Source organism: Hippoglossus hippoglossus, chromosome 6 (assembly GCF_009819705.1).
Source record: "Hippoglossus hippoglossus isolate fHipHip1 chromosome 6, fHipHip1.pri, whole genome shotgun sequence".
Classification (NCBI taxonomy): Eukaryota; Metazoa; Chordata; class Actinopteri; order Pleuronectiformes; family Pleuronectidae; genus Hippoglossus; species Hippoglossus hippoglossus.
In genome coordinates, this window is record NC_047156.1 from 21,347,506 (window position 1) to 21,375,280 (window position 27,775).

The following is a 27,775-nucleotide window of genomic DNA, read 5'->3' on the forward strand; positions in this document are numbered from 1 at the left end:
AGCAAAAAAACACAGATTGTTCACGCTTGAAATGACAAGTACGAATAACAGGTATGAATAATAAAGAGCTTCTCATGAACACAGCCTGCACACGTCACGCTCTCAAAAGAAATATCTAAATGCATAAAGGCTCCGATCCACACTGTGGAAAATGTGACGTGTTGCACTGGACGCGTGGTTTCAGATCAAGTACGTCAAAATGGTTTCATACACAAATTTTAAATTGCACAAAAAAAACCTAAATGATTTCAGATGAAACGTCCAGAAGTTCAATTCATCATCATGAATTATAAACCAAACAATACCTGTGCTTTACAGAGGGCTGGTGTTCACTCACTTTAAGTTTAGTTCAGTCAGGTCAGACTACATTTCAGCTGAGCTTTTATATCTAATGAAAGAGGTGAAAGAGCTCCCTTCTTGTGACAAAGTGTTCGACCTCCAGTGGCAGGATAAGCAGTACAGAGAGGAAGTGCCGGGTTACACTTGTCAATCTGACACAGCTTTAACCTTCACAAGTTGAGTCTGGTTCAGTAACAGGAACACATGTCGAGAGGTAAGTTCATCTGTTTCAGGACCAGTTTCTGTACAGCTAGTTTAAAGCTTCAGCCAAAGAGATGTTAGCTTAGCACAAACAGACAAGCTGCCTCCATCCAAACTCCACCTGCCGCCACCTCTATGGCTCATTAAATAAACACACAATAATGAATGAGCTTCAGAGATGTCAACAGTTGCATTTTTAACCTTTAGACATAGCTAAGCTAGAAGTTTCCTAACTAGAATGACAGAGACTAGAGCACCTACCTCCACCAAGGCCTCAAAGTCCACTTAAATTCAATTAAGCTCCACCAAATTTCAAACCGTCATTGATTTTTCATTAAGATCCATCAATTATTTCTTTAGGAATTCACAAAAAATGTGTCCCTCCACCAGGTTTTGTAGAAATCTGTTCAGTTGTTTGTGCGTAATTTTGCCAACAAAAAAAACCTCTCGGCAAACGGACAGAGGTGAAAACGTAACCTCTTTGGCGAAGGCAAGTAGCTGATTTCCCAAACTTATTTCTTTAAAGTAAGAAATTCTTCGACTTACAAGTGAAAAAGTTGAACTCTTCACCAATAAGATGCAACTTCAAAACAGTTCTAAACATTCTGGCTTTCTGCCGAATTAAGTTTTAGTTGTTCTGATGTGACCAGCAGCTCATGTGAGCTAATATTAGACAGTTGGATACTATGTAACGAACATCACTAACCTTTCCCTATTCGTCCTACTGTTCCGTTATATTTTTGCATTTGTACAATGATTATAATTTGTGTAACTGCTTAGCAATAGTTACATAGGCTTGTCATCAGAGTCTTCCACCGTCTCTCTAACTCCAATAGATTTTTTCATGTTTCAACATCGTGGTCTTCAGACCCAACTGACGCTGATCACCTGATTGAATCATCGCTTGAGTCCTGCATTTATCAGACTACAAAGACAAAAAGATTTCCCCCCCACATGTAGCGTGGTATTCTCCAAGACTGAGACACAAACGTCAATGTGTGAAAATCGCTATTTAACTAAACATTAATGCTGATGATGCTGAACTTGGCTGTAGGTGGTCAGGCAGCCATCAGGGTGATTCAGCAGTTTCAAAATCTGCTGCTTTCAATCATACCTAATAAATATGACATCAACATGACAAGTGTAACTGCAACTGTCAACAGCTCAATGACTGCCTCTCACCTCAGCATCAGTTTATGTATAAAAAAACTAAATGTAGTTAACATTGTTTCACTTTGATGAAACTCTGGGTTTAAACACGTTTTACTTTGATAAATAATAAACTGAACCTTTCGAAGCATATGATGCTGTGTGCATTGGTATTAACAGATTCTTTAGCAGAAAAGTTTTTATCATTTACCTTTAATGTGATGACTGTCAGTTGAAGTAGGAACCATGCTAATGCAGGGAGCAAGTAACAAATCACATACAAAATAATTACACATTTTTTCACATGATAAAAACTGAGTATTAGGAGGCAAATATACTTTTTTAAAGCAAAAGTTTGATTAAGAAATTTTGACTTTTATTTACTAGGATTGTTTAGAACAACGGACATCAACTCCGATACTTTCTGAAATGAATTTTACTTGGATGTTGAGGAAAACAGGCTGTACTGCATTTTAAAAATGTATTCATGCCATAGTACCTAGCACCATCTTAGCCTTTCCAGGCAGGATTGGTTTTGTTTTAGCTTAATAACAACAGAAGCAGAGAGGACTCATTTCTTCTTGGCTTGAATGGTGAATGAAACGTCCCCTCGGTACTCTGAAGTTTCACTCTCCAACAACAAAAGAAAAAAAACATGTGTTCAAAGGTCAATGAAGGTAGGATCTCTTTATTGAGTGCCTGTCAGCACATCTTCCTGCAGTTGTTCTGATGGTCATGTGAGGACAAACAAAGCTGTTGCAGAAGTGGGACCAGCCATGCGTAGTGAGGGAGAAGCAGCTGAAACTGTCCTCTCATGACTGTTGGTTTGGAGACGTATATATCCAGTTCAAACACACAGACCATTAGTCCTTATGTCGTTCCAATGAGCCGGTTTCATCAAGTTGAAGACAAACTGGGGAAACAATGAGGACTGCAGTTCATGAGCCTGGTGCACGCTCTGTAGGCTTGAGGCCAGGCTGCAGGCTGTTTCACAGTAAAGTCCGTGCGACGTATCGAAGAAGCCCTCCATGCTGGAAGAAGATGACGTCCATCTCTGTGTCAAACAGTGCGGTGACAGAGAAGGACGTCCCTTGACTGGTCTGCAAGAAAACAGAGAGAAACCCTTTACTGAGACGCTGCCATGACCCTGTAAGTGCAGTAAGGGTTTCACATCACTCATACATCCATCTAAATCATGAAAGACTAATTACATATAAGATGAATACATGCAATGTAAACTAGAGTTGTGCCTGTTAATGACTCATCGTTCCTGTGTCCAGCAGCAGCAAATAAAAGTCTGATAAACTCAGTGTAGGTGACCTGCTCAGCAACAGACTTCAGACTAAACTAGTAACTAATTCATGAAGAAACTGGAACATTTAACAACACAATGCTGGATATCTTTCTCATTTCTCTCGACCTGCCAGCACAGGTGGCCAGTGCCGAGACAGCCAGGGCTAAACCGTGTGTGAGGAGAGCGCTGGTCCTGACCCGCACAGGCAGCTGTCTCAGCCAACGAATCACACTGTGCGTGTGTAACAGAGACAGCTGAGGGGAGGGGGGGCCGGGGGACATCTCTGAATTAATAGTTTCAGCATGGGTTTGAAAATGAGTACGGCTTTCCAGATTAACACTCATGACCCTGGGGGGGCCGCCCACATTTGATACGAGGGTGTTAACCTTTTCATAAATACACACACAGAAATGTCATGATGAGGAGAGATCCCTAACGGTTGACTCTACGTAAGCATTGGCCCTGGAAGGTCCAAGACGGTTTAAAACAGGTGGCGTATTGAGCCATGTTCAACCCAGAAATGTAGTTTTAATATATTTAGTGATAAATGTGACATTAAAACCAGCATTAATGTGTTTAATCAAACACATCTTTGTCAATCATTTAACAAGACTTATTTGAAAAAGTGTCAAAAGATTGAAAATATTTATAGCAACTTTCATAAAATATCATGTTTTTATCTTGAATTCTGAAAACTCTCTGTTCTGTGCTCATAAAAAACATGTTTTATTATTACTTATCACTTCCATTAAGAATAATATCTATTCAATGTATTTTATTTGAACAAGTTCATCTTCTCAGTAAGATCAGAATAAAAACAAGCAGAAATCTTTCTACGCTGTGTGTGACCGTCATCACAGCGTGGTGTCAGCTGTCTGTTGCTTACCCTGACAGTGAGCTGCTGCCTCGGACTCAGGCTCTCCGGCAGGGTGATGGTGAACCTCTCCTTCCCGCTGAGCTCCAGCGAGTCGGTGTTCTGGCCAGGCAGGAATTCGAGTGGCATGATGCCCATTCCCACCAGCTGGTTCTTGTGCAACTTCTCGAAGCTCTCAGCGATGACTGCACGTACCCCCTGTGTTGTCCACAGATCAACGAGAGTCAGGAACACAAGCGAGGGAGTGGTGGCGTAACAGAAAGTGAATATGTCAAAGTGCCAGCCCAGGTGGTATGAATACGGAAGTTTACCTGATAAATGTGTCTATATCATTAATTGACAAGAATATTTACTGCTTTTATATATTATTAATACATTTCAGAATTATAGCATCAGGAGTTTATATAAAAACTGAATGAACTTAAATCCCTCTAGTGTACTAATCAGCGAAAGAGAGTAAACTGACGTGAGAAAAATGAGACTGTAAAAGATGAGTGTCGTTGTTTATTGTACTGTCTGTGTACAGAGTGTTTGTTGTTGTTTACCAGCAGGTACGGTCCTTTGGCGACCCAGTCCCTGGAGTTTCCAGAGCCGTAGTCTTTGCCTGCCAGGATAATGAGGGGAACACCATCTCTCTGATAGCGATCAGCTGCCTCGAAGACGTCCAGCTGATCAGGAAGACAGCAGGTTATCATCATCAGCACGACTGACTTAGCAAAAAACAACAAGCTGGCTAGTCGAGGCTGAACCTGAAGCAGTCGACGGTGATAGATACACATGATGCTGCAGCTAAAAGGTCAAAGTCGACTCACTGTCTGGCCTGAGGGAATGTGCAAAGTCTTGGGGCCTGATTTGCCGATGAATCGATTTTGGAGCTTGATGCTGGCGAACGTGCCTCTGGTCATCACCGCGTCGTTCCCTCTGCGTGCACCGTACGAGTTGAACTCCCGTGGCGTCAGACTGAGGGGAAATATTCAAAGTGAAATGTAAATACACTGAACATGCCCTGTGATAATAAAAAGAGAGATTACCAAAACATTACAACATTGTTTGTTAGGTGTTGTGAGAATAGATCGTTCTTAAGCTCATTGCAAGTGTATCTGTATCTTTGGTGTGAACGGTCACTGTGGCTAAAGCAATGAGCTTTGTTTACCTCCTCATTGTATATGTTTTGTATATTTCGATTTTCATTTGTTAATGACAGTTTTAACAAATCATACATTTGGTTAAGGCTGGATCCACACTAAGGGGTTATCAGCCTAACTAAGGGTCTTATTCAGCCCTTCCAACAATCATGGGGGCATTGCAGATGTGATGTTGATTTTAAAAAGATTATCTGGCCAAATGATTTCTTTGTGTTTTGTAAGGATTTTGTAAATTGGGGAGACGCTGATCCAGTCAGTGACTTTAAGAGTATGTCTTTGATATTAACGTCTCACCCAGTGCTGTCGTATGTAAGGTACAGCGATTGAGCGAAACACACAATCGGCAATGAGAGCCAAAACCTTCAGTAAGACTTTTGTTTCCCCAGTTTCTGTGAGTTCCCAAGTGTCTAGAATCGCCATTCGGAAATCTTTCGTTTAAACGGCAAGAGTGTGGTCCTGTATCTTGACTGAATCGTCTGTGCCTTCTTATAATTCAAATATTAAAGGTCAGTTACATTTGTCGTTATGTCTGTGGTTTCATGTGGTATCATTTAAGATTTGAAAATCCTCTAGTGTGCAGCAGGCATTCCAGAGGTCTTTATTATTTTGTTGTTTTCTCATGTAAAACAGCAAAAATAATGAATGCATTTATAACTTATTAAATAACTGAATTATATTTTGTGGTAAAACATAAAATGACACTCTCATAAATTTGAGTTTACTGCTCCAACAAGTAGGTGACGTCCATACTAGAGACAAGTATAACTGTAGGATGTAAGTAGCAGACATGCTTGTCATGGATGTCCTCTAGCCAATCAGAGTCATGCATCATACATCTCATCATGACTCTTCCCACCAGACTGATCTGAACTGTTGTGAACATGTGCAGATTGAAACAAACCAGTTATTGTTAATCTGTACTTTCAAGAAATTGTTGTCAGGAGTAATAACATCGGATTATTGATAGTTGATCTGTGTGAATTCATCAGCAGTCAGAGATTTAAGAGAATTTATCTATTGACACTAGTGAAGTTGGGGAATCTGGTTTTCCTTGTGTCTGACAGGGAAACTGACCGTTTGCTCATCAGGTACTTGGCAGCCGCGCTGACCCTAGCGATGCTGCCCGCTGGTGAGATGTGGTCCGTGGTCACTTTGTCCCCGAGGAACAGTAAGGCATGAGCGCCCTCTATCGAGTGAGGGGGAGGAACGTCTTTACTCTGAGAGGAAAGACAAGCAGACAAGAAGCTTACTGACTAAACTGCTGATAGTTATTTACCAGTTGTACAAAAGAAGTGTTACTTCAATAATGGAAGGACGCTGTCAGTGTTCCACGGACACTTACCAACTTGCTGAAAAAACAAGGTGAGCGGATGTATGTGGACTTGTGATCCCAGGGGAAAAGTACAGATTCCGGACATTCAATGTTGTTCCAAAATGTGTTTCCTTTCTGGAAGAAGGCACAACAACACAACAACTTTTCACTTGACTTGAGCAAAACACAAATTAGACAAAGAGAAAATAGAGCCACTTTTCCACAAGTCAAAAAACCCACGAGAATCTGGCTTTTGTCTGCAGTAGGAATGGATACAATCAGCATTTATTCACGGTTAAATGACTTTGCTGTGGACGCAGGTTTTAATGAGCATCGTTCAGCAGTGATGGAAGCGTGATATCCAGGTGAACACGCTACTTTTTTTAAGACGGCAGGGCGAGAAAGCACCTCAGTTTTTTGGTGCGTTTGTGACCTTTAAACGACTGAAACGTAATCACTTTATCTTTGAGTCCAAGTGACAACTGATCAAAAGTTGAAGAAATTCCCTCAAGCCGTCTTGAGAAATAACATTCAAGAGGCCACAATTTTGGAAGCCAACGTGATCTTGACCTTTGACCACTGAAATCTTATCAGTTAATCAGTGAGTCCAAGTGAATTGTACCACATGAAAACAAATCCCCTACAGGCAGTCCTAATATATCACATTCACAGTAACATGAGGTCACTGTGACCTTGACCTTGGACCTCCAAGCACCAAAATCTTTCCTCACCTCCATCCTCCCCCTGAGATCCTTAAAAATGGAGGAGATGACTGTGTCTTCCTCAGTCTGCTGGATCTCCTCTCTGGATGGCCAAATATCATGAAGGTACACCTCCTTCCCCTCAGACGTGACTCCTGCATCAGCAACAAGAAGTCCAATGTTAGCACAATAAAAACATCAATGTGAAAACGAGTAATAGAGACTGACATCTATGAAATAAAAGAAACATCACAGAACTTGAAAACAGAAATGGAATAAAAAACTAAAACAAAAAGATAAGCCTTTGTGTTATGGTTTTAATCAGAATCTTTTTATGGTTTCATCTATGTTAATCCCGCTGTATATATCATGAATTAAAGACTTTATCATGAGCAGGATACACAGTAGTTCAGACCTTAAATGAACTAACCAGCACAGCTCCGTTCTGTGGCTGATATGTGTCTGAACAAGACACTGAATCAGTAAACACTGACGCACTGTAAACTGCCAAACTCCCAATATCCCCAAATTAACCTCAGGCTTTAGAGTCACAGTTTAAGACGGCTCCTGACGTGTGTCTTTTTTTACCTAAAGGCTCTTTCTCAAAGTCGATTCCCACAGTGCCTGCAATAGCATAAGCCACCACCAGGGGAGGGGAGGCCAGGTAGTTGGCACGCACACAGTCACACATGCGGCCCTCAAAGTGCCTGTTGCCAGACAACACCCCACAGGCCACCAGGTTGCCCTGAAACAAAGGACACTGTCAGGATTTGATCTGATATCAGCTACAACTACTGACTTTTAATTTTATATCCACATAAAAAGCAGAATCGAGGATTATGAAAATCAAACCTGTTTGATTGCATCCATGACAGTGTCTGGTAACGGTGCTGTGTTTCCTACACAGGTGGCACAACCGTAACCTATCACCTCAAACCTGTCAATGTGTAGAGGAAGAAAAAAGTCATTCAGACGTGATGTGTCTCTGTGTGTGATGGGGCTGTCACTTTTTTTATTCCAAATTCAAACCTTCATACTAGTAACATGGGGAAAAGTTCATATTCAAACTGTTTACAGTATAGAAGCGCATCAGACTGGCTGAAATAGTTCATCTCATGATCCAGCAGAGGGCTTTCACTATCAGCCTAACCTATTGCATGTCCTCTGGGCGATAAAATAAGTCTCTAAGGCTGAAACTAAAACTTGTTTTGATAATCGATTGATTTAGATATTTTTTCAATAATTTCATTATTAATTAGATAGAAAATCAAAAGCTAAACTATATCCTTTCCAGCAATTAATTAAAAAAGCAACTTCATCTCCTTGTATAATGATGTATAACAGACATCTGCAACTTAATCGTGACTATAATTCCAGTTTCTGATACCTCTAATTTAATTCCGACTCATAATAATTCAAGTTCAAGGTATTTTGTTAACAGGTGTGTATGTGTGTGTACACATGCTTACCCCAGCTGGCTAAAGTAAGGCAGGACTCCACTGGTGCTGAGGTAGTGAGTGACCATGCCACTTCCGGGAGCCAGGCTGGTCCTGATGTAAGGTTTGACAACAAGCCCCGCCTCCACTGCCTTTTTGGCCAGTAGACCTGAAGAAGAAGAGGAGAAGAATCACAAATACTGCTAGGTGACGCAAACATGCATGACAAGCATGTGGTAAGTCAACACAAAGGGAAGCAACGGAAAAGACAATTAATTTTGGATGCTCGAATGTTAAGTAGGGTTTAAAAATCAACTAATTTTATTTCATTTTTCTTTCAGTTCTTCACCTGCAGTCAACATGACAGAAGGGTTGCAGTTGTTGGTGCAGCTGATAACAGCAGCGATGACCACTGAGCCGTGGGCCAGCTGGTATTCCTGACCACAGTGCAGGAAAGGGACGCGGGTCTCCTGCTTCTCCTTGGAGATGTGGAAGCCTTTAAAACCCACCTGCAAGGAGACCAACATGTTTTTTACAGATCTCAGCTATGAGGTGACAAGAAGATCAACGATGCATCATACTTACACACTGGCAGAGTAAAGCAGTGGACATAACGTTACCTTCTCTTGAAGACAACTCTGAAAGTCTTCTTTCATGCTGCTGACTGCCACTCGGTCCTGTGGTCTTTTGGGTCCGCTCACATAGGGCACCATGGAGCTCAGGTTGATTTCAAACACCTGCACAATGAACAACACTTTATATTTGACTGAATTGCATGAATCCGTCCCTATACTGCTGCAAACAAGGTCATAATGAAACCACGATTTCAACTTTTCTGGGCTTAAAAATGTTAAGGAATTATTTTCTTTATAAGCTACATATTAAAATTGTTGTAGCGTCAACTCAAAATGTCCCATTAAGGCAGAAATAACTTCTCTTTAATTCACTATTCATTTTCCAGAGCTTCTTTATTATAACATCAGCTGTCAGGCAGTGCAGCTCAGATTGGCGTGTAAAACATACCTCAGAATACTCAGGGTCTTCTGAAGGGTCTTCAAAGTTTCGGAAAAGTTTTACAGCCTTCATGTAATGTTCCATCAATTCAAGTTTTTCCTGGGTAAAATCTGAAAAGAAATAGATGTCAGGTTAGTTCTTGAATCCAGTTATAATCCATCAAAGCAGGACCTTTAAGAATAAATCCAGTATCAACTGTGTGGATGAAGATACAGTGCACTGTTCTTTAACTGTGAAGAAAAACTCTGCAGGCAGCACTCACTTGTCTTTTTAAAGTGCCTGAGTGTGACTTGGTCGACGGGGAAGAAGCTGACAGTAGCGTTGTACTCTGGGCACATGTTAGCGATGGTGGTTCGGTCAGGGGCCGACAGCTGAGAAACGCCAGGTCCAAAAAACTCTACAAACTTTCCAGCGATCCCAGCTTGTCGCAAGTGCTGGAAAATAAATTCACATAATACTTTACTACTCCTATTAGGCAAAGATAGATGTTTTGCAATTAAATAGTGCTTGGATTTTTATTCCTGATAGATGTTACAGTTCACTTTACTTAAGTCCCTGCAGTTCGCAGTGAAAAACCTTATTCAAACCCTCCGCTGTGGTTCCTGTAGTTTTACAGGTTTATTTAAAAAGGGCAGCAGAGCAGTTTTACCTTTGTGATGCCGAGGACGATGTCTATGGAGGTGGTTAGGGGGTTGATGGAGCCCACCAGTTTACAGCCCACCACCTGAGGAAGAGTCAGAGACACTGGTTGGCCCAGCATCACAGCTTCTGACTCAATTCCCCCAACACCTGGAGGAGGAAAACAAAAAAATTGTTTGTACTGTAGAGTGAATGAACAGAAAAGTGCTTGCATCACAGCTTCTTCGCTGTTTATTTAGACAGTGTATTACCTCTCGATTTTCCTTTACTCTTAATCCTCTAAGTATCTGAATCATCCTATTGTCCACAGAGGAGCAACAACTAGTTCCTGATTAGCTTGCCTGGCTGACAATGTTCAAAACAAAAATATCAATACTGGTACGATCTTAAAAGGTTTTAGAATGTCATACCCCAGCCCAGGATGCCCAGGCCGTTGATCATGGTGGTGTGAGAGTCGGTTCCCACCACGCTGTCAGGGTAGATGACACCATCGCTGACCTGGATCACTCTGGATAGATACTCCAGGTTCACCTGGTGGACTGCGCCGACGTCCGGAGGAACCACGTTCACATTCTTGAATGCTTTAGAACACCACTGTTAGGCAGACAGAGAAAAAAAACAACAGTGAGAAAATCTGTCTGAAATGATGTAATAAAACCTGATTTGCTCTTTGTGCTACCTTAAAGAACTGAAGTCTCTCTTTGTTTCTGGTCAGTTCCAGTTCTTGATTCTTCAGAGATGTGTCAGTTCTGAAGAACAAAATAACAAATCAACAGTAAACATGATGGAGGGGAACGCTGTGTCAGTCAGTGATAATATGTTAAGTGATGAGACCTGTACGCTCTCTGTTGAAGGTGCTGAAATGCAGTTGTGACACTCAATAAGTGCTTAGAAATGTGAAATACAAAACTTAGACAAAGGCTCAGTTATGCTCAACATTAAGATACAGATTTGGAAACCGACAGAGGCATTTGTCCGTACTCTGTGTTTATTGAATCCGTATTTGTGCACGTCTTCTGAAAGATTATGGATGCTGACTAAACAGATGGAAAAGAGAGGGAGGGCAGTGAAGACAATAGTTTAGGTCAGATGACCATAGGACAGGAAGAAGAAATTAAAAATTGTGAGTTAAGGTAAGATGAAACTGTTATGTTTCAATTGTTGCACTATTTCCTATCATAATTTAATATTTTTCCTGACTTTCTTAAAAAAAATTAATGACCAACCAAATGAAACTAAAATATGCCCCTGCTCATATCTAACACACATTCTCAGAAAGTTAAACATTTGAGGTCTGTTTGCTCCTTTAACTGCCAATTCTTGAATAAATGAATAAGCAATTAAAATGAACAGATTCAGCATGCTCACAGGGTTTTCAATTTATTTACTTATGTATAATGTATATTAGTGTTCTCCCTTCCCACTCCCTCGCTGACGTGTGCTCATTTTACACTTCAACAATAAACACCAACACTAATCACAAGTTATTAGGACCTGAACAGTACTTGAAGTTTACTGTGTTTGTTTGATTAACAAAAAAAAAATGTGATTGTCATTTTGAGGAGTGAAAGAGACGAGCAGACACAATCGGTTTTCAGACATGCACTAATCTCTGGCGCTGTATTTGAGAACGCAAATGTCCAAGTGAGAGGCTCCGGACTTTCTCTGGAGTTTTTCCTTCCAGACCCCTCAGCTTAGGGCTGGGAGGGACAGACTGGCCTGCTCACACAGCTGAAAAGTCCTATGGGGAAAACTGGCTCATACTTAACAATCCTTCCAAGAAAGTCAAACATTTGAGGTTTGTTTGCTCTTTTAACTGGTATTTCTTAAAATACATGAATAAGCAATTAAAATGAGACAAATACAGCACGGCTCAAATCTAACAACCTTCGGAGAAAGTTAAATATTTGAGGTCTGTTTGCGCCGCTAACCTGAATTTAAATTAGTTTTTCCTCACACTTTACACCAACAGCCCCTCAGTTCTCCACAACTTACTCAGACACAGGTTTCAGGTGGAAAGGGCAGAGGAGGGGCGTGTTCTCGATCTGCTGGACGGAGGCTGGGGGTTGACCCGGGGAGCCTGGAGGGTCACTGCAGGCAGCTTTACTACATGTGCCCCGCTGGCCTCCGCACTGTGAGCCTCCTCTGGACGGAGGCCTGTAGGGTGTGGAACGAGAGGGACCCTGGCTCTGGTTTGGGCCATTCCCTCCACCAGGGTTTGGAGCATTCTGTATGGCACTGTGAAAAAAGATGTAAGAAAGAAAGATTCATAAAGTAGATCAGTGTTTTCGCTGAAATAAAAAGACTCACTCATTAAATATATATATAAAAAAAACAAAAAGCAAATGCAAACAAACCATTTGCTATAATCAATCTGTAATGAGTGGTCTACAATGAGGTCTGTGGGGCATTTGGGGTTGACCAGGCTGGGGTCCATGCCATGTTTGGCAACAGCATCCCTCATGGCTGCCAGGTCCACCATGGCAGGAATACCTCTGTCAAAGGAAAGCAGAAGAAGAAAAATAATCAAACCACACCTTCATTACAAGGAGGACTATAAATACAAAAGATCTAATGATGTTAATTGTGTAATTTTTTTGCACACAACCCATCAACCAGCCATCTGCTCTGACTTCTCTAACAAAGAAGCTGGAGCTGTGATTGCCTGATGCCTCACTTTGCTTCTCAGAAATATTATACAGCAGAGAGGCCTGGTGTAAAGCTCTTTGCAAACCAGGTCCGTATTTTTCGTCCGAAATTGTTACACGTGTAAAAATAAATACATCCTTACGTCCTGTCAATCACATTTACACACCAACTCCAAAACTTTCCCTCGTCATTTAAGCTTTTGTAACGGGTAAGATTTCCTGTGGGTTTTTTAGTATCTGTCAAAGGCAATCCAGAGAGTTGTTTGATCTGTTCGGGATCACTTGGATCACAGAAATTAGTTTTCCTCTTTTGAATATGTGGTCTCATTGCTAGTAGCTAATCAAACTGGACCACTGGCATCCTGAAAAGGAAGAGATCAGGATAATTTCACTGCTCCTTGATCAAAAGACTTGGTGTGCAAAGACCGCAAATGTAAACCCAATGAAACTCACGTGAAGTCCTGGAGCAGGACTCGAGCTGGAGTGAACGGCACCTCAGTTTGATTCTGCAGTTGCTGCCAGTCCAAGAGGTTCTGGACGTCTTCTTTTTTCGTGTAAAAGCCATCACAGTTACGAATCGCTGCCTCCAGTAAGACACGGATGGACAGAGGCAGCTTGTCTGCAAAGACAAAACAAAAAGAGAGGTGGTGATGTTTGATTTTTGACTGTGCCAAACCAATGTAGGCTCCTAAAGGTCAATTCATCTACAGGTATATTTACAAATGCTCTCTAACACTCTATACATGTTGACATGTTTATGCTTCTTCCCTGGAAACATCAGTGGTAAGGATACAATCATTCTGTGGACTGCACTGTGTCCTTAAAAACACTACATCTCGCAGTTTGCAATAATATAAATACCAAAAGAGAAGAGGGAAAATCTCTGTGCTCTTTCTTTAAGTCAGAGGGTCTGAACTCACCATATCGTGGATCATTTAATTTCTGTGGATTGAAGAACTTGATTGTGCCATCTTTCAGTGTGTCAATTAGATGGCTATATGGGTGCTCTGCAGAGGGGAAACAAACATTCATTACAAAAGAGACTCATACAAATCAAAAGTACGCGTTACAGGACCAGGACATTTCTACATATGATCGACTCAAATCCACGTTTGTGTACACCAGTCATTCCCAAAGTGTGGGCCGCGGCCCCCTGGTGGGCCGTGAAGCCACTGCAGGTGGGCCGTGAGAGGTCATCAGAAAATAAATAGATACAAAAGTTTCAGATTTGTAAGTAAGGGTTGATTACCACCAAACATTTATGATTGATTTAAAAAAAAGTAATCATCACAGGTAATGAAACAAAGACAAGAGATTTAAATTCCACGTTCTTATTTTATCTGACCTATATAGCAGGTGTCGTTGTATTTGCTGACCGTCACATTAACACTTCAACGCATCATTAGCGTGGGGAATCATAGGTGAGGGAGAACTTTGTTGTGAGCTGGGTCGAGCAAGATGGAGCCGAGGAAAGCCGCTGATGACGAAGGGGAATCAGGAAGTCCAACTGAATCATTCAAAACTAAAAAGAGGACTCAAGTGAGGACCTGTCGCTGGCCCAGAGGACAACCCCCAAGCCTGTGTGTGTGCTGTGCGCTGAGATGCTAGCTAACAAGACCCTGGGACCATGTAAAGTGCGCCGCCGCCATTTAGAAACTAAACATGGACAATATGTATCCAAGCCTCGAGCATCTTTTAAAAATATGCAGAGAGAGCCTTAAGTATATTTGGTTATGCCTCAAATGTGTTTTTCTTCTCCCGGATATTCTTGTTGTGCTCTGTTATACAAACAGTAAGAATATATTTTTAACAATACACTATTTGCACTTCATGTTTTTTTACATTGGTTGCTTTGCAAATTGTTACGCTTAAATGTGGATGTTATTGGATTTGCACTGCATATGTCTGCGTTCATATACAATTATTTTTGCTATCAAATTAATAATATGTATGATTCTAGTCCTGTGTGTGGATCATATAGTTGTGATTAAAGGTGTGGGTGGGCCGCACACATTTTTCAGTTTTCAAATTGGGCCGCGGCATTCTTAGGTTTGGGAATGGCTGGTGTACACCATTTAAATCTGGGTGACTATGAGACTAATACTATGTAAGCACGTCATGCATACCACTGGCTTATTACGTACCATGTACTAATAATGATTTGTAGCTAAGCAGTTTGTTTCAGAAACATCCCACCTTTGCTTTTGGTTATAATGTGAATGCGTTTATTTGATAACAATTAAAAATCATTGAAAGTGCATTTGAGGCAAGAATACAAATGCACAAAAAAATTAAAAGTGAAAAATATCTTTCTGGTTTTGTTCCTTAGTTGCTGGACTAAGTAGCAGTAAAGCTAACCCACACAGGAGGTGGTAACCTTAATCTTAAGACTGCAGCAGTAAAATAAATAAAACTGTCCCATCTGCATTCACCTGCTGATCAGACCAATATATATGTAGAAAATATATAATATATCTAAAATAAATTAGAAATATGGTAGTTTAGGACAAAACACTGGATGCTGCAGCTTCATTTTGGTGAAGTTCTTGATTCCTTGACTTGATGTAAAAACTAAGCTAAGCAAGACAGTATGTGCACAGCAATCTGTTGAGTCTTGGCTTTACTCGCTGCTCTCTCAACAGGACATAATGCTGCAATTCTGGCTCTCAGGTTACTGGCTTTTGGGAATATTATGAGACAGAAACAGCAAAGAAAACACTGGACCAGGTCCATAATAATGTCTTCAATATAAAGCATGCTGTGTAGTTTTTGTGATTTCCTAAATGTGTATTTACTGAATAAATACAAAAACGAAGGTCGTCCTCGAGAACAATTCTGCAACCCTGTCGTCAAGCTGAGGTGATGGTAAAGGCCCTCAGATGAACCAGAAAAAGAAATGTCAGGCAAACCTGATAGTGGTTTAAACGGGGAGAAATAATAAAAGGGTTATCTTATCTATCTTACCTAATTCAACTTACACACATGAGAAAATAAACCAATGTAAACAACACACTGTCTTATTCATCTGCAGTATTTCCTCTGATGGTGGGGCACTGCAGAAAGAGCATTATCACTGCTGCTGAAGACAAAAGCAAATAAACTAAACGCTGTACAAACCAAACCCGAAATACATATTTTAAGTCTCATTAGATTCAAGCAAGCTGCAATAAATTTCACACAATTAAAGAAATGTGGTTTCTAAATGTGCCTTCATGAATTACTCTCTTATCTTGCAATGACAAAGAAGGTGAGAAAAAAAGATTCCTGGATCCACCCTGATCCAGATCTGCACCAAAATGTAAGAGGTTCACTCCTCAGTAGTAGTTGTCGTTTAACTTAATATAGAAATAATAATGTGACATTTATCGTGATAATTATCGATATAAACAGACTTTATCGCCCAGAACTATTTTCTGAAGATTTGGGCCTTTTTTATTCAGATCATTCACAAGCAGCTGGCATGTCACTACTGTTTCCTTACTCTTTACATTCTCAATAGATGCAGCTACTGTGCTCATCTCTTTTAAATATCAGCATGCAAAACAAAACCACAGCCTGATGCAGAAAGGCAGAATGGAGAATATGCAGTGACCCACATAAAAACGCGAGAAAGAGTAGCTGATCACCAGCCAGATACTGAAAGTATGAAGCTTGCAGGAACCTGTTTCCACTACAGCAGCAGGGTCACAGTTGTTAGAGAAGGTGGAAATACCTGTAATTAGACAGGATGAGGTGAAACAGAGTCGATGCTATGCTGCCATTAGGGTTCTGGTGAGACAGACCGATCATAAATACACAGATGTGACTGTGACACCACACAAAGACAACTCGTTGGATTCAGGTGTTACGGATGGTGACAATGGTGTCTGAGGACATTTCATCATCTCCTGGTGACAGGCTCTGGAGCAGCAGCTAATGCTGCTAACGCTGCTGCTGCTGCTCCTTATCGCGGAGCACACACCCGCTACTATCACACCACGAGCTGCTCCTCTTCGGGAGATAACAGGAGAGGAGCTAACGAACGCGTTATTCAAGCTAAAGAAGCCACCGTGTCGTTAGTTTGAGATAAGACGCCTCCGGCTTGTGCAGCGGGTTAATGCGGCAGCTCTCGCGTATCTGAAGAGTGAGGCTAACGGAGCTAGCTGCTGTTAGCGTCTGTGTCTCCACTAGCAGGACACTTTATGTAACGTTAGCTCAAATACAGCGACGGCCCTTCGCAGGAGACGCGTGTCGGGTTCACTCGGTCACTGTGTGATAGAGGCTGGAAGTCCGAGCGGCTGTGTGCGGGTAGGTTAGCAGAAGACAGCTCTTTACCTTGGACTGGGGAAGTGAGCGCCATGATGACTTCTGAAATCAACACGACCCGTCCTCAGCACTGCACAGCGACACGCCGAGCCCACCAATCAGAGAGGAGGCAGCTCAGGGCACGCCCACTCCCCGATTACCAACAAAATAAAAACAACAAAAAACTATTTAAAATAGAAACATTATTATTATTATTATTATTATTATTATTAATCATTGTCTAAGTTCAACAACTTGCAGCTTCAAATGTTTTTTATCATTATTATTCCAGAGTTCGCTGTAGCTGCCCTTAAACTTTGAAACAGTGACCCTTCTCATGTTCATCCAGGTTTTTGGGTGCCCTTAAATTGTTTTTATTTTAGCATTTTAATATTATGCTAGCCCATGTTATTTTGTTGTTTTATTGTATTCCGCATCGTCTTCTTTTATCGTTTAAATGTGCTTTATGAATAAAGAAGACTTTAAAATATGAAGTTTGTTTAAGTGTCAGTAGTGATGGAGAGATGAGCCCCTGATGCCCGGCTTCACGACTGCTACTGTGGGAAAGGAACCAAAGCTACACGCCCCCTAACAGGTGAATTTAACAGTTTAAACTCTGATGTCTTTTATGAATATTCAATATTTCTGATGATTATAAATGAACATTTCAGACTGAGCTCATCACACATTTACAACTGCTCCTCCTTCCGCTTTGGCAGCAGAAACAGTCTGAGATCACTAGGGTGAAATTTAGGTAATCAGGGACCTTTTTTGCAATTTTGATTTCTGCGACTTATTCCAATATCTGTTTTACACATTAGATCAATTTATTATACCTTTCTTTACTCCTTAAGAAGTTTTTTCTAACCAGACCAAAAGAAAGAATGGAGATATCATACTCAGAGGAGACATGGAACAACTTTTAGTGTTCGTATGAATTTGATAATCTGAGACAGTCACTTTGTAATCTGTGACACTTGTATTAAGCTTTAAAAAAGCCTAAACCACCTTGCTGTATGCACACTGAATAAGAAAATGTAAACTATTCATAAAGGACCTTAGCCAAAATAAAGAAACTATAAAAAACAATTAAAAACATTATATTAAAGGTGTATAACATTTAAAGAAGATTGTAAGAGTTTATTCATTCGGTAATTTCTATTGGGACTACTCAGGGAACAAACAGTCGGTGAGAGACCCATCATCATGAATCAGCCCATTGTCTTATCCTCATGTTTCGTGAAACCAATGGCTGCAGATCACAGGACAGACATTAAGAGCTAACTGATTATGTGCTAGTTAGTTAACCAGACAAAGAAAGAGATACTGTGTGTGGGCAGGTGCAAGATCTAGTTAAAGGCTGAAGCAAAGAGAATTGTTTAAGTTTTCTTTTAAAGACATTCCCTGAACTAGCCTCTCTGATAGTTATATAAATCGTCAGACAACAAATAAAAACACTCGACAGATTGTTTAACTGCTTATTCCCTGTTTATCTTTAGATTCTCGAAGTTTGAAATTAAGTTTCTTTTCTTTTCCAGTGATTTGATCATTATTTACATTTCACTTTTGTATGTCAGTATTACTGACTCTACCGACAGATGGCACTGTTTCTTCTCATATCATAATAAGAACTTTATTCACGGCTCACACAATGTCCCTCAGTATTAATGACTCTGCCTCTGTCACATGAACCATAGTCGGATAAGAAAACCCAGGGTTAACTGAGACACGTGATAATCAGTTCAGTGGTAAAGTTAATCAGAATGGCCGATGTTAGGTTAAGTGAAGCCGGATAACAAAAACATATCCTGGTCATGTTGAACTAGCTTCATGAAACAGGCCCTAGAGGTCTTTTTAGACACGCTATGGAGTCTAATGTTTATCGTAATGAGTTTACAGTGCTATTGACAAGATGGTCAATCTCAGTGAAATTAGGGTTTTTAAAGAATTCTTCAGTTATGGAACAACACTGTATTAAATGTAACTTGAACTATTTCTTTCAATTTAGCTACAGCACCATCAGATAGAAAACTCAGTGCTGGGTAACTCCAGCTTTTTGTAGGCATTTTATAGAGACTTTCTACTTGATGTAGTCATTTCCACCCTCTCGTCCTGCTGATCACTTCAAGTTGTCACATATTTTTAAGCGAATTCACAGTGTTTAAGATCTCTGTACAGATTTTCAGTGATGCAGCCTTATACCTTCATAGTAATTTTCTTGACTGATTACAGCATATTTGCATTCAGACTTTTCTGATATTCAGTGGAATCAGTATGGTTCTTTTGCCACATAATCTCAAACAGTTATATTTCCATCTCCATGCGAGGATGTGAAGAGGATTTCAACAAATAAGACAAAAATTGTTTTAGAAACAGCCCACCAACGCTACCTTTAATTTTCTTTCAATCAACTAATCAATTAATTGACTAATAGATTCAACTCTGATCTGTTACTGTGATGTTTCCTGACGGTCTGAGGATCTGACTAAATAAATTAGTTTGTGACTTCATCTGATCACAGAGTTTGGTTAAGCTGAATGTTCTTGGTTACAGATATGATGGCAGATGGAGGATTGATGACTGTAGACACTTGGCTCTAGCGGTTCAGTGCTGCCCTGTCTGGCACCATGCAACGGAAAGGGGAAATCGAAATTATCGAATGGTAGCACCTGGACAAGAGGAAGTTTTTCTCCCCGAGTGCATTGTTAGCCTTAACCAACCGGGCCATGGCCTATCCGACCAACGTCATCGGAACCCGTCTCCAGGCGCAGAAGGGAAAGAGCCTCTACTCCGGCACCTTTGATGCTCTCTGCAAGATGGTGACTCCTCAAAACAGGCTCATTTAACCACCTATGAACTGGTGCGCAAGTGTGTGTCCCTGCACACGACCAATAACACAGTGAAGTCATTGGTGGCAGGAGGGACAGCGTCCCTTGTGTCCCAGACAATCAGTGTGCCCATAGAGGTAGTGTCTCAGCACCTGATGATGCAAGGAAATGGGGAACACCTGACCCGCTTCAAGACCACACCCAAAGTGATGCTCAACCCAACCAAGTGAAGATTAACCTTGGGGCAGGCGCATGAAATTGCACGACCATCAGCTGATATTTGCAGCTGATGGATTCAGGGGCTTTTACAGGGGCTATGTGGCATCACTACTCACATACATCCCCAGCAGTGCACTGTGGTGGCCTTTTTATCATTTTTATACAGGTAAATCTACGCCTTGCTAACTGAGGTTTCCCATGACTTTTAATTGCTGCTGCATGCCTGTCAAAATCGATACTCAGTGTTTATTTCGGTCTAACAAGCCCAAAAGATAGACATATATAAAAGTGCACACGACAAAATCACAGCTTTTAGGGAAATGTAAAATCTACTGCATGATCAACAATACATAGCTACTGTTGTAAATTGAATTTACACTGTTTTCATATCTTTTCTATTTACAGAGCAGTTGTCCTTGTTGGCACCAAGTCATTATCTGTACATTATACATTCATGCCTTTTGCTATAGCTGCAGCAGATTACTAGTCTGTAGTACACCTGCTGGGCCACTAGGTGGAGATATAGATCTTACATAATTTGTTTCACACTCCTGCAGAAACTTTGCTCTGAGCTTACGTTTCCTGGCTGTTAACATAAAAAGACACACTTAAAACACACTGTTTACCCTTGAGACTCCTTCGGCATAGTGGTGAGTTGTTGAATTGATTAATGAATTTTCCTTTTTGGGTGAACTATCCCTTTAAAATAAGAAATGTAAAGGTTTTTTAACAGCATCAGTTACATTCTTTATTCATTTATAATCAGATCAATTCCAGGGCTGCAAACTTAATCGCCTTTCTTATCTGAAAACTACAAATATTAAATCTACAATTTCAACTTTTGAAAAGCTCTGTTTTCAAGCATATAAACTCCAAACTCAAAAAACTGAAAACAGAAACACAAGTACAAAAACAACCCTTTTATTTGACCGTACTTGGCCAGTGCAAAATAATCCATAACATTTACAGCTCGTCCCTCCCTCCCTCCCCGAGTTAACAACTCAATGATTTGAGAAAACATCTCAGAAAATCTCCTCCTGCAGCCTGTACAGGACGTCCCTCATCACATGGGACAGTCGTAGATGTGGATGGCGCGGTCGTCTCCAGCTGAGATGATCTTGGAGCCGGTGCTGTTGTACTTTACACTCCATACCTGAAGACAAGAGCAGAACAGAGTATGACAACAACTTCTGTGTTGATTAATTCTGTTCAGCTCTAAAATCTGAGCACTAAACTGGGTTTAATGTACAGAAAACAGAGCCATTCAATCACTTGACAAAAACTCTGATAGCGAAGCATCAACTTCTAAAACTTGGCTGAACAATCTCCTTCCTGAACTGGAAGAGCTTTATCTTTAACGAACACGCCAAACTCCATTGAGAATTCCTAATATTTTAAGTTTCCTCGCTGAATATCATAGATGAACCCTGGTTTCAGGGTGCAGGGAGTGAATATAAGGTGCATGATCCCTATTACAAGTCCATGTACACTCAAACTTGTTTTTAATGCCCTCAAAATGTTATTTTCTTATTCATAAGAAAAATATAAATTTCTACATCAAGCTGAAGCACACACTTGCATGAAAAAAACAAGTAATCGTAAAAAATTGAGTGTTCGTGGATACAGAAAAATCCAAAATCCAAGCGCCTCTCATTTGATCAGATGCTGAGAGTGAAGAACAAAGCAGACTGGGCTGAAAGACTGATCCAAACAGCAGAACAAAGCAAAGCTAAAACAACTGACTGACTCCAAATTTGCTCAGTAGATTTTCTGGCTTTACACACTAGAATTTGACACAACAACAATATGGCCGACGCGACTGCCTCTGATCTCCTCTCTGAGGAGATGTGCCATTTCAGTCAGAGGCTTTGTTGGAGAAGAATGACCCTCCCCACAGGCATCAGTAAGCAGAGATTTAATGATGCTGGGTTAATTGGTTTTGCTTGAGCGGAAGCATCAGAGACGGGTGATGTGAGGGGCCAGTCCGTGACACTGGCCCCGTTGGTTTCTCAGACACATCAGCACCTCCAGCTGAAGGATTTTCTCACTTGGAATTTAATGGTAACACACTCAGTGAAGAGAGGACAGCTGAGCTTTGTCACCTGATCTTGATGGTCGAAGAAGGTGTTGATACACGCTCTGGAGCTCGCGTCCCAAACCTTGACGCTCTTGTCCGACGAACTGAAGAAGGAAGCAGAGAGAGAGAGATTGTGTTTAACAGATCATGTCAGAATCACACTGTGCATCGTCTGGCTGACCTGCTTAGTTTATCCTGGCACCGTGAACTGGAAACTGTGTCTGAAAAACACCTTCAGCTGACGGCTTCACACAATGGGAGTGAACGCATGGGAAGTAGAGGGAAACGCTTGTCAACTCACTATGGCTGTTTTCAGAGACATGAACTTCGTAAAATGTGTGAAAAAAATTGAGTCCACACATTTTGGCGAGTATATATATATATATATATATATCTCCATGTTTCAGCTTCTTTAGACTGTGTCTTCACACAGTATGAAGCCAGAAATGTTGGTTTACCTTGAGACAAAGTGTGTGTCATCTGGGGAGAATGCAACATTAAGAACCCATGCTCCATGTCCACTCAGTGTAGCTGCCAGGTTGGCATGTTGCCTGCAAGACAATAACAGCAAATTTGTTAGAGCAAACAAAATGGTTGTTTTCCTTGTTTTCTATCCTGTTCCCTTTATATCTATGCTTGTAAATTGTAACACTTAAACACCCATTCCTTCTTTTACTCTGTGTCTACATACCTTTTTTTCAATTTTCATTTTACTGTGTATAATGAGCACAAATATATCTTGAGGAAGGATAAAGTTCTATCTCATCTTATGAACCAAATCTGACATCAAGAGTAAAAACGAGTGGCCAACTGAACTCACACGTCGTAAATCTTAATGTAGCCGTCGTCTGAGGCTGTGATCAGTAGCTGGGAGTCCGGGGAGAAGGTGAGAGATCTGATGGGCATGGCGTGACCTGTGAGAGGGAGGAGAGAGAGAGTCTGTCAGAGGTTTTGTGTGTGGCCGATTTCTGCCTCTGTTGTTTTCAAGATGTAACTCTGCTGTTAGGCTGCGTAAGGATCCTCACACCTGAAGCTCTTTTTGATCCTTAACACTAAAATGATTACTTTGCTTTAAGCTATTGCAGCTTTGCTTAATTCCCTGAAAATTTTTAAATGTTAAATTAGTGCTAGAAATATTTGTCAATTTATTTTGTAGTCAGTTAAAAGAATATAAATAGATAATCTTTAATGCAAAAGGGATACAAATTGTCACAGCTTTTTAAATGTGAGAATTTCCTACTTTTTTCAGTTTAATATTTTTGTACATAGATATAGAAACCGAAAAAATAAGTGGTTCTGAAAATAATCCCGAATTGCAGCACTTGTTTCCTAAATAATATAAATTCATAAGTGAATCTACCTTCCAGTGTGTGGAGTAGTTTTCCAGTGGCAATGTCAAAGATGTTGATGATTCCATCAATGGCTCCACTTGCCAAATATTTTCCATCAGGGCTCTGAAGAGGAAAATACATTAAAATCATTGAGTATAATGTTAATTTTCAAATTTGGAGACATTAGACAAGACTATTAAACAATCCATAGACCTGCAGATTAAGGGTTAAGGGCTCAAACAAAGGGAAACCTTGGTGCGGATGAGGAGGAACACAAATCAAGATGAGTTATTGTGAAGCCAAGCAGTGAAGCCCCCCCATTAGAGCAAAATGACAATTTATGGCTCCTTACGTAAGCTATACTCAGGATGAATTTCCCTCGAGTGTCCAGAGAATATTCCTTCTTGCCACTTTCCACACCAAAGATGTTGACCTTGCCATGATGACTTCCTGTGGCAATGTATTTGGAGTCTGGGGAGAAGGCAACCGACCATGCATCAACTGAGGAGGAGAGCAGAAAGACAAGGGGAGGATTTAACTCATCTAAATGATTATATGCCAGGAATTGTGTATTTTAGCAGTGTAGTCTACAGCAGAAAACATTAATTAAAGCTATAGTTTATTTAATATAATTTTTTAAAAGATGCATATCCACATGTGAACCACTAATCTGTGCCGTGGCATTATCAACCACTGACATGTCTTTTCTCGCTGCCCCTGAACAAGGCACACATCCTACTTTCTGCTCTGTTGGCTTTTAGCTCAGCAAAGTAGTAAAACTTAAATCCACAAAAAGGAGAAAAAAAGGAGTTTATGTTCACAGATCTTACGTCTGAATAAACCGAACACACCAAAATACAGTATGTTCAATCAGAGGGAAAGAAATGTCTGCAATCCACTGACCCCTACCAACCACTTGATGAAATGGAGCATCACTAATAGAAGGTGACAAGGCATTTAGATGAAGCACAACTCGGCTGAAGATACACAACTTACTGGGTTCTTGAAGGGTGGGAATAAAAATGAGACTTTCTGAGCAACAGATTTGTTTCAAGACCAAACTGGGTTATAATTTCTTTATGTGGTGATTTTATTCCACTGGCAAAGGATACACAGAAAAAAAAGAAGTGAATGAACACTCAACCCAACACAGTGAGACTGTTGATGTGTGTATGTTATTCTAAATGAGTTTTGCATAGCGGCATCAGGAATTGTCTATAAAATAGAAATGTCTCCGCCTTTTAAAAAACATTTACAGACAAGTCTGATTAACAATAAATAATATCTGTAACAATGAAATAAAGACAAAAGTTCAATTAGGCTGCACTTATTTTTTAGAATGGATTATTCTGAAAATAATTATTCAAACACTTTTGGACTCCACTGTAGAGTATATTATACCAAAACAAAAACCTAATGTCTACAGGTTGGAATATTACTGTCAGTTATTAGTTGGATAAATCAATGGTTCACTTGATAAATTATGCGTATGAGGAGGTAAATGTAAAAAGCAAAACTAGAAGTAACATATTTTAAAATAATTTTAATCAAAATCTTGACTGGTCGTAGAGACAACATAAAAGCAATCTCCTCTCATACAACTGCCAGATAAAGAGCTATGGGAAGCATAACCACTCTATAACAAAATTCTACCAGCAAACACAAATTATAAAAAAAACAACAACACAATAACTACATATTGATGAGGCCCAGTCTCACCTGGCCCTGCATCCATGGACTTGATCTGTTTCCCAGACTCCAGGTCCCAGAGACGGATGTGAGCGTCCAGGGAGCTCGAGGCAGCGATGGCTCCGTTGTGACTGATGTCCACTGAGACCACACCCAGTTGGTGTCCTTCCAGATTCCACTGCAGCTCCAGCTTCTCGTCTGACCTGCATCAACAGCATGACACAGACATTATTTAGCCATGTCAAGTCAAATGGGGTTTATTTCTGCAGCACGTTTAACAGGGATTCCGGAGAAGCTGGGATCCGTTTCAACAAACATGTAAAATCATCTCAAGCTGTGATGAGGAGCATGAGATGGTTTCCCTCATCAAAACAAACATGATGCTTGTGAAAGGCCGAAAGTGTAGATTAACGGTGAGGACTTTACCATACATCCTCCATTTATAAGCAGTATAAACATTAAATAAACCCACAATATTTTAACTATGTTGTGTGAATAGACAAATAATAAATGATAACATAGTAAAGACACCTTTGGGATAATATAAAATATGACTGCAGGAGAAATTATACTTGTGGACAGATAGTACATGAAGATTTCCCGATGGTCGCATTACAACAAAATGTAAGTGTAATAAACCACTTTGAAATGTTCCCTCGCCAAGGAGGCTACATTGTTTTGTAATTCTTACTGTTGTGTTTTTGTAATTTGTGAAAATCTTGATATAGACATTTAAAACAAATAACAAATATTGTGAATAATTAATTAAGAGGGCAGACAGATACAGAATTGCATAAGAACCCCAAAAAAGAATATCAACTACGTACTGAGTGACTGTCAGTACAGAAGAAGTGTAAAAAAACAACAACGTACGAACTCACCATTTCCAGACTTTCACCATATCATCTAGTGAGCCAGTGACAATGGTTTCAGACCCATCCGCCTCACTTTTACCCCACGCTGCCGTCCAGATGGCGTCATCGTGTGCTGAGAGGAAGGAAACGCGGGTTAAAACAACATCAACAGTGTGAGTACAAGTGATATTTCATAAAAGAAAATAGGGGGTTGATGGGGAAAGTATGAAATCAAAACAAAACAAAAAAAGAGTATTAGTAAAACTCTTGAATACTGTTCTACTCAAGAGTTAAATCTTTAAAAATGAGTCATTAACTCAGGGTTACAATTATCTTGATGTTACGGCTCCTACATATTAAGGAGTAAACAGGGTAGAATATCTTTGTTATTTTTACTGAGTAAGAACATAAACACACTTATACAGTGAGATGTGGTTTTCTGTGATGTCACTCACCATGCTCCTGCTTGAATAGGATGCTGTACTGGAAACGAAACACAAGTTCACAGTTAATCTCTGAATGCAGTCGCTCGGTGGATGGAACACATGAATGAACGAGTGGATCTGTTGCTTACTTGAGTGCTCATTGTTTCGGTCCAGGAGAGACAGTCCACTTATAATCAACCTGTGAACAACAGGAACTATTTAGGGACCGTGCAGGTAAATAATAACGAGTATTCATTTGACGGATCACTGTTAGTCAGGAGGCCGAAACCAACGACCCAACAAGACGCTTTAGAGGCTTGAAAAGCAGAAGATGACATTTAATTCAATTGCACATTTGATTTTGCACCGTAATGTGGAGAAAAGTGCTGCAACACGGCGGCTAACGGCGGCTAGCTGCTAACTCTGCAACCGCTTCACAACAAAGTGACGTTTGTCGTTTTAACGTCAGACTCTCGCTTCCCTTCACCGACTGGATTGTGTTCTTATTATGAAACTAGTTTTTTGAGGATTAACATGATCTCACGTACCTTCAAATGCCTTCTTAGAGTGTTTTATCAAATGTCTGGAGCGCAGTGAATTACATGTGAAGCGCCATGACAGCAGCTAGCATCACTTCCGCTTTTCGTCTTCTTCGCTTTTCTCAAAATAACCTAAGAAGTGCACTATCGCCACCCGCGGTATGTGGCAGTAAGACATAGCAGCAACAACAACAATAATAAAATAAATATAAAAAATAATAATAACGTTATTATTATTATTCACTGGTCATGCACAGTAAGAGAAATTCATCAAATTTTTTAGGAAGTGTTGCACTTACACTCAAGTTCAAATAATTAACAGCTAAATATATAATTATATTTTCTTACAGACAAACTTGTGTGTTAAGAAAGATGCAAGAGACACACTGATGATCTCTAAAGTTGCAGAAAGCCCCAAACCATGATAAATATTTGGCTCTGCAGGAGCTGCCTGTCTGTTGTGACTACAATAATAATGGTTCTCAGCAAAAACAACCACGGTGCACAGAGGAAGGGAAAATTGAGTCTGAAGACTAAGCAGAAAAAATCTGCTCATATTTTGACAGTTTCTGCAGCAGCAGTCTGAGGTCTACACACTCAAAAATGGTTGACAATATAAAGTTTCGGGAGTATTATTCCAAGAAGAGGCAAGAAAACACAGCTGGTGTGTTTTTACTTACTCCTGAAGTGAAGCTGAAATGGGCATTTGAATCTCTTAATGGCTCGGGACCTGAGTGAGAAAGATGGGGTGACCTATTAACAGTTTGACAGCTTAAC

At 40.4% G+C, this 27,775-nt stretch overlaps 3 protein-coding genes and 1 long non-coding RNA gene across 6 annotated transcripts; 2 read left to right on the forward strand and 2 right to left on the reverse strand.

The window, feature by feature from the left end:
- The first annotated feature begins 81 nt into the window (after window positions 1-81).
- Window positions 82-1,255, forward strand: LOC117763706. Its single transcript, XR_004614202.1, has 3 exons — window positions 82-259; window positions 349-357; window positions 613-1,255. It is a non-coding gene; the product is annotated as an uncharacterized LOC117763706 (long non-coding RNA).
- Window positions 1,256-1,885: 630 nt separating this feature from the next.
- ireb2 (iron-responsive element binding protein 2) lies at window positions 1,886-17,208 on the reverse strand. 2 transcript variants are annotated; one of them, XM_034588963.1, is made up of 22 exons: window positions 17,067-17,206; window positions 13,673-13,759; window positions 13,206-13,371; window positions 12,462-12,599; window positions 12,100-12,342; window positions 10,784-10,853; window positions 10,515-10,698; window positions 10,115-10,254; window positions 9,728-9,899; window positions 9,475-9,575; window positions 9,072-9,188; window positions 8,801-8,960; window positions 8,485-8,620; window positions 7,868-7,952; window positions 7,604-7,760; window positions 7,046-7,170; window positions 6,345-6,449; window positions 6,077-6,219; window positions 4,670-4,817; window positions 4,403-4,525; window positions 3,870-4,055; window positions 1,886-2,789 (listed from the first exon to the last, which is right to left on the reverse strand). In XM_034588963.1, the coding sequence occupies exons 1-22, from the start codon at window positions 17,089-17,091 to the stop codon at window positions 2,679-2,681; spliced, it is 2,922 nt and encodes a 973-aa protein (XP_034444854.1). In that variant the 5' UTR covers window positions 17,092-17,206; the 3' UTR covers window positions 1,886-2,678. The 2 variants fall into 2 exon arrangements, with proteins under 2 accessions (XP_034444854.1, XP_034444855.1); XM_034588964.1 differs by lacking the exons at window positions 1,886-2,789; window positions 3,870-4,055 and adding an exon at window positions 4,141-4,156 and having other exon boundaries at window positions 4,302-4,525; window positions 17,067-17,208.
- Window positions 17,209-19,663: 2,455 nt separating this feature from the next.
- slc25a44a (solute carrier family 25 member 44a) lies at window positions 19,664-20,657 on the forward strand. The gene is given in 4 exon segments (XM_034589044.1): window positions 19,664-19,859; window positions 19,862-20,133; window positions 20,135-20,249; window positions 20,489-20,657. Coding segments are annotated over 4 exon segments (648 nt in total). The 3' UTR covers window positions 20,554-20,657.
- Window positions 20,658-20,979: 322 nt separating this feature from the next.
- On the reverse strand, window positions 20,980-27,120 carry wdr61 (WD repeat domain 61). 2 transcript variants are annotated; one of them, XM_034589036.1, is made up of 11 exons: window positions 27,008-27,120; window positions 26,609-26,658; window positions 26,490-26,517; window positions 26,062-26,167; window positions 25,211-25,383; window positions 23,844-23,992; window positions 23,521-23,614; window positions 22,981-23,074; window positions 22,619-22,711; window positions 22,186-22,264; window positions 20,980-21,236 (listed from the first exon to the last, which is right to left on the reverse strand). In XM_034589036.1, the coding sequence occupies exons 2-11, from the start codon at window positions 26,618-26,620 to the stop codon at window positions 21,147-21,149; spliced, it is 918 nt and encodes a 305-aa protein (XP_034444927.1). In that variant the 5' UTR covers window positions 26,621-26,658; window positions 27,008-27,120; the 3' UTR covers window positions 20,980-21,146. The 2 variants fall into 2 exon arrangements, with proteins under 2 accessions (XP_034444927.1, XP_034444928.1); XM_034589037.1 differs by having other exon boundaries at window positions 26,609-26,674; window positions 27,008-27,088.
- Window positions 27,121-27,775: the final 655 nt, after the last annotated feature.

Bases quoted from the DNA above. Each gene is read 5' to 3' on its own strand.
- ireb2 (XM_034588963.1), bottom strand. From the start codon at position 17,091: ATGGCGCTCACTTCCCCAGTCCAAG. The intron at 7,761-7,867 runs GTTTGATTTTCA...CCTTTGTTTCAG, and splicing joins TCATGGATGCAATCAAACAG to GGCAACCTGGTGGCCTGTGG. The intron at 6,220-6,344 runs GTAAGTGTCCGT...CTTTCCTCTCAG, and splicing joins CTTGTTTTTTCAGCAAGTTG to AGTAAAGACGTTCCTCCCCC.
- wdr61 (XM_034589036.1), bottom strand. The intron at 23,615-23,843 runs GTAAGGAGCCAT...TTTCCTCTTCAG, and splicing joins TCATCCTGAGTATAGCTTAC to AGCCCTGATGGAAAATATTT. The intron at 22,712-22,980 runs GTGAGTTCAGTT...ATTGTCTTGCAG, and splicing joins TACATTAAGATTTACGACGT to GCAACATGCCAACCTGGCAG.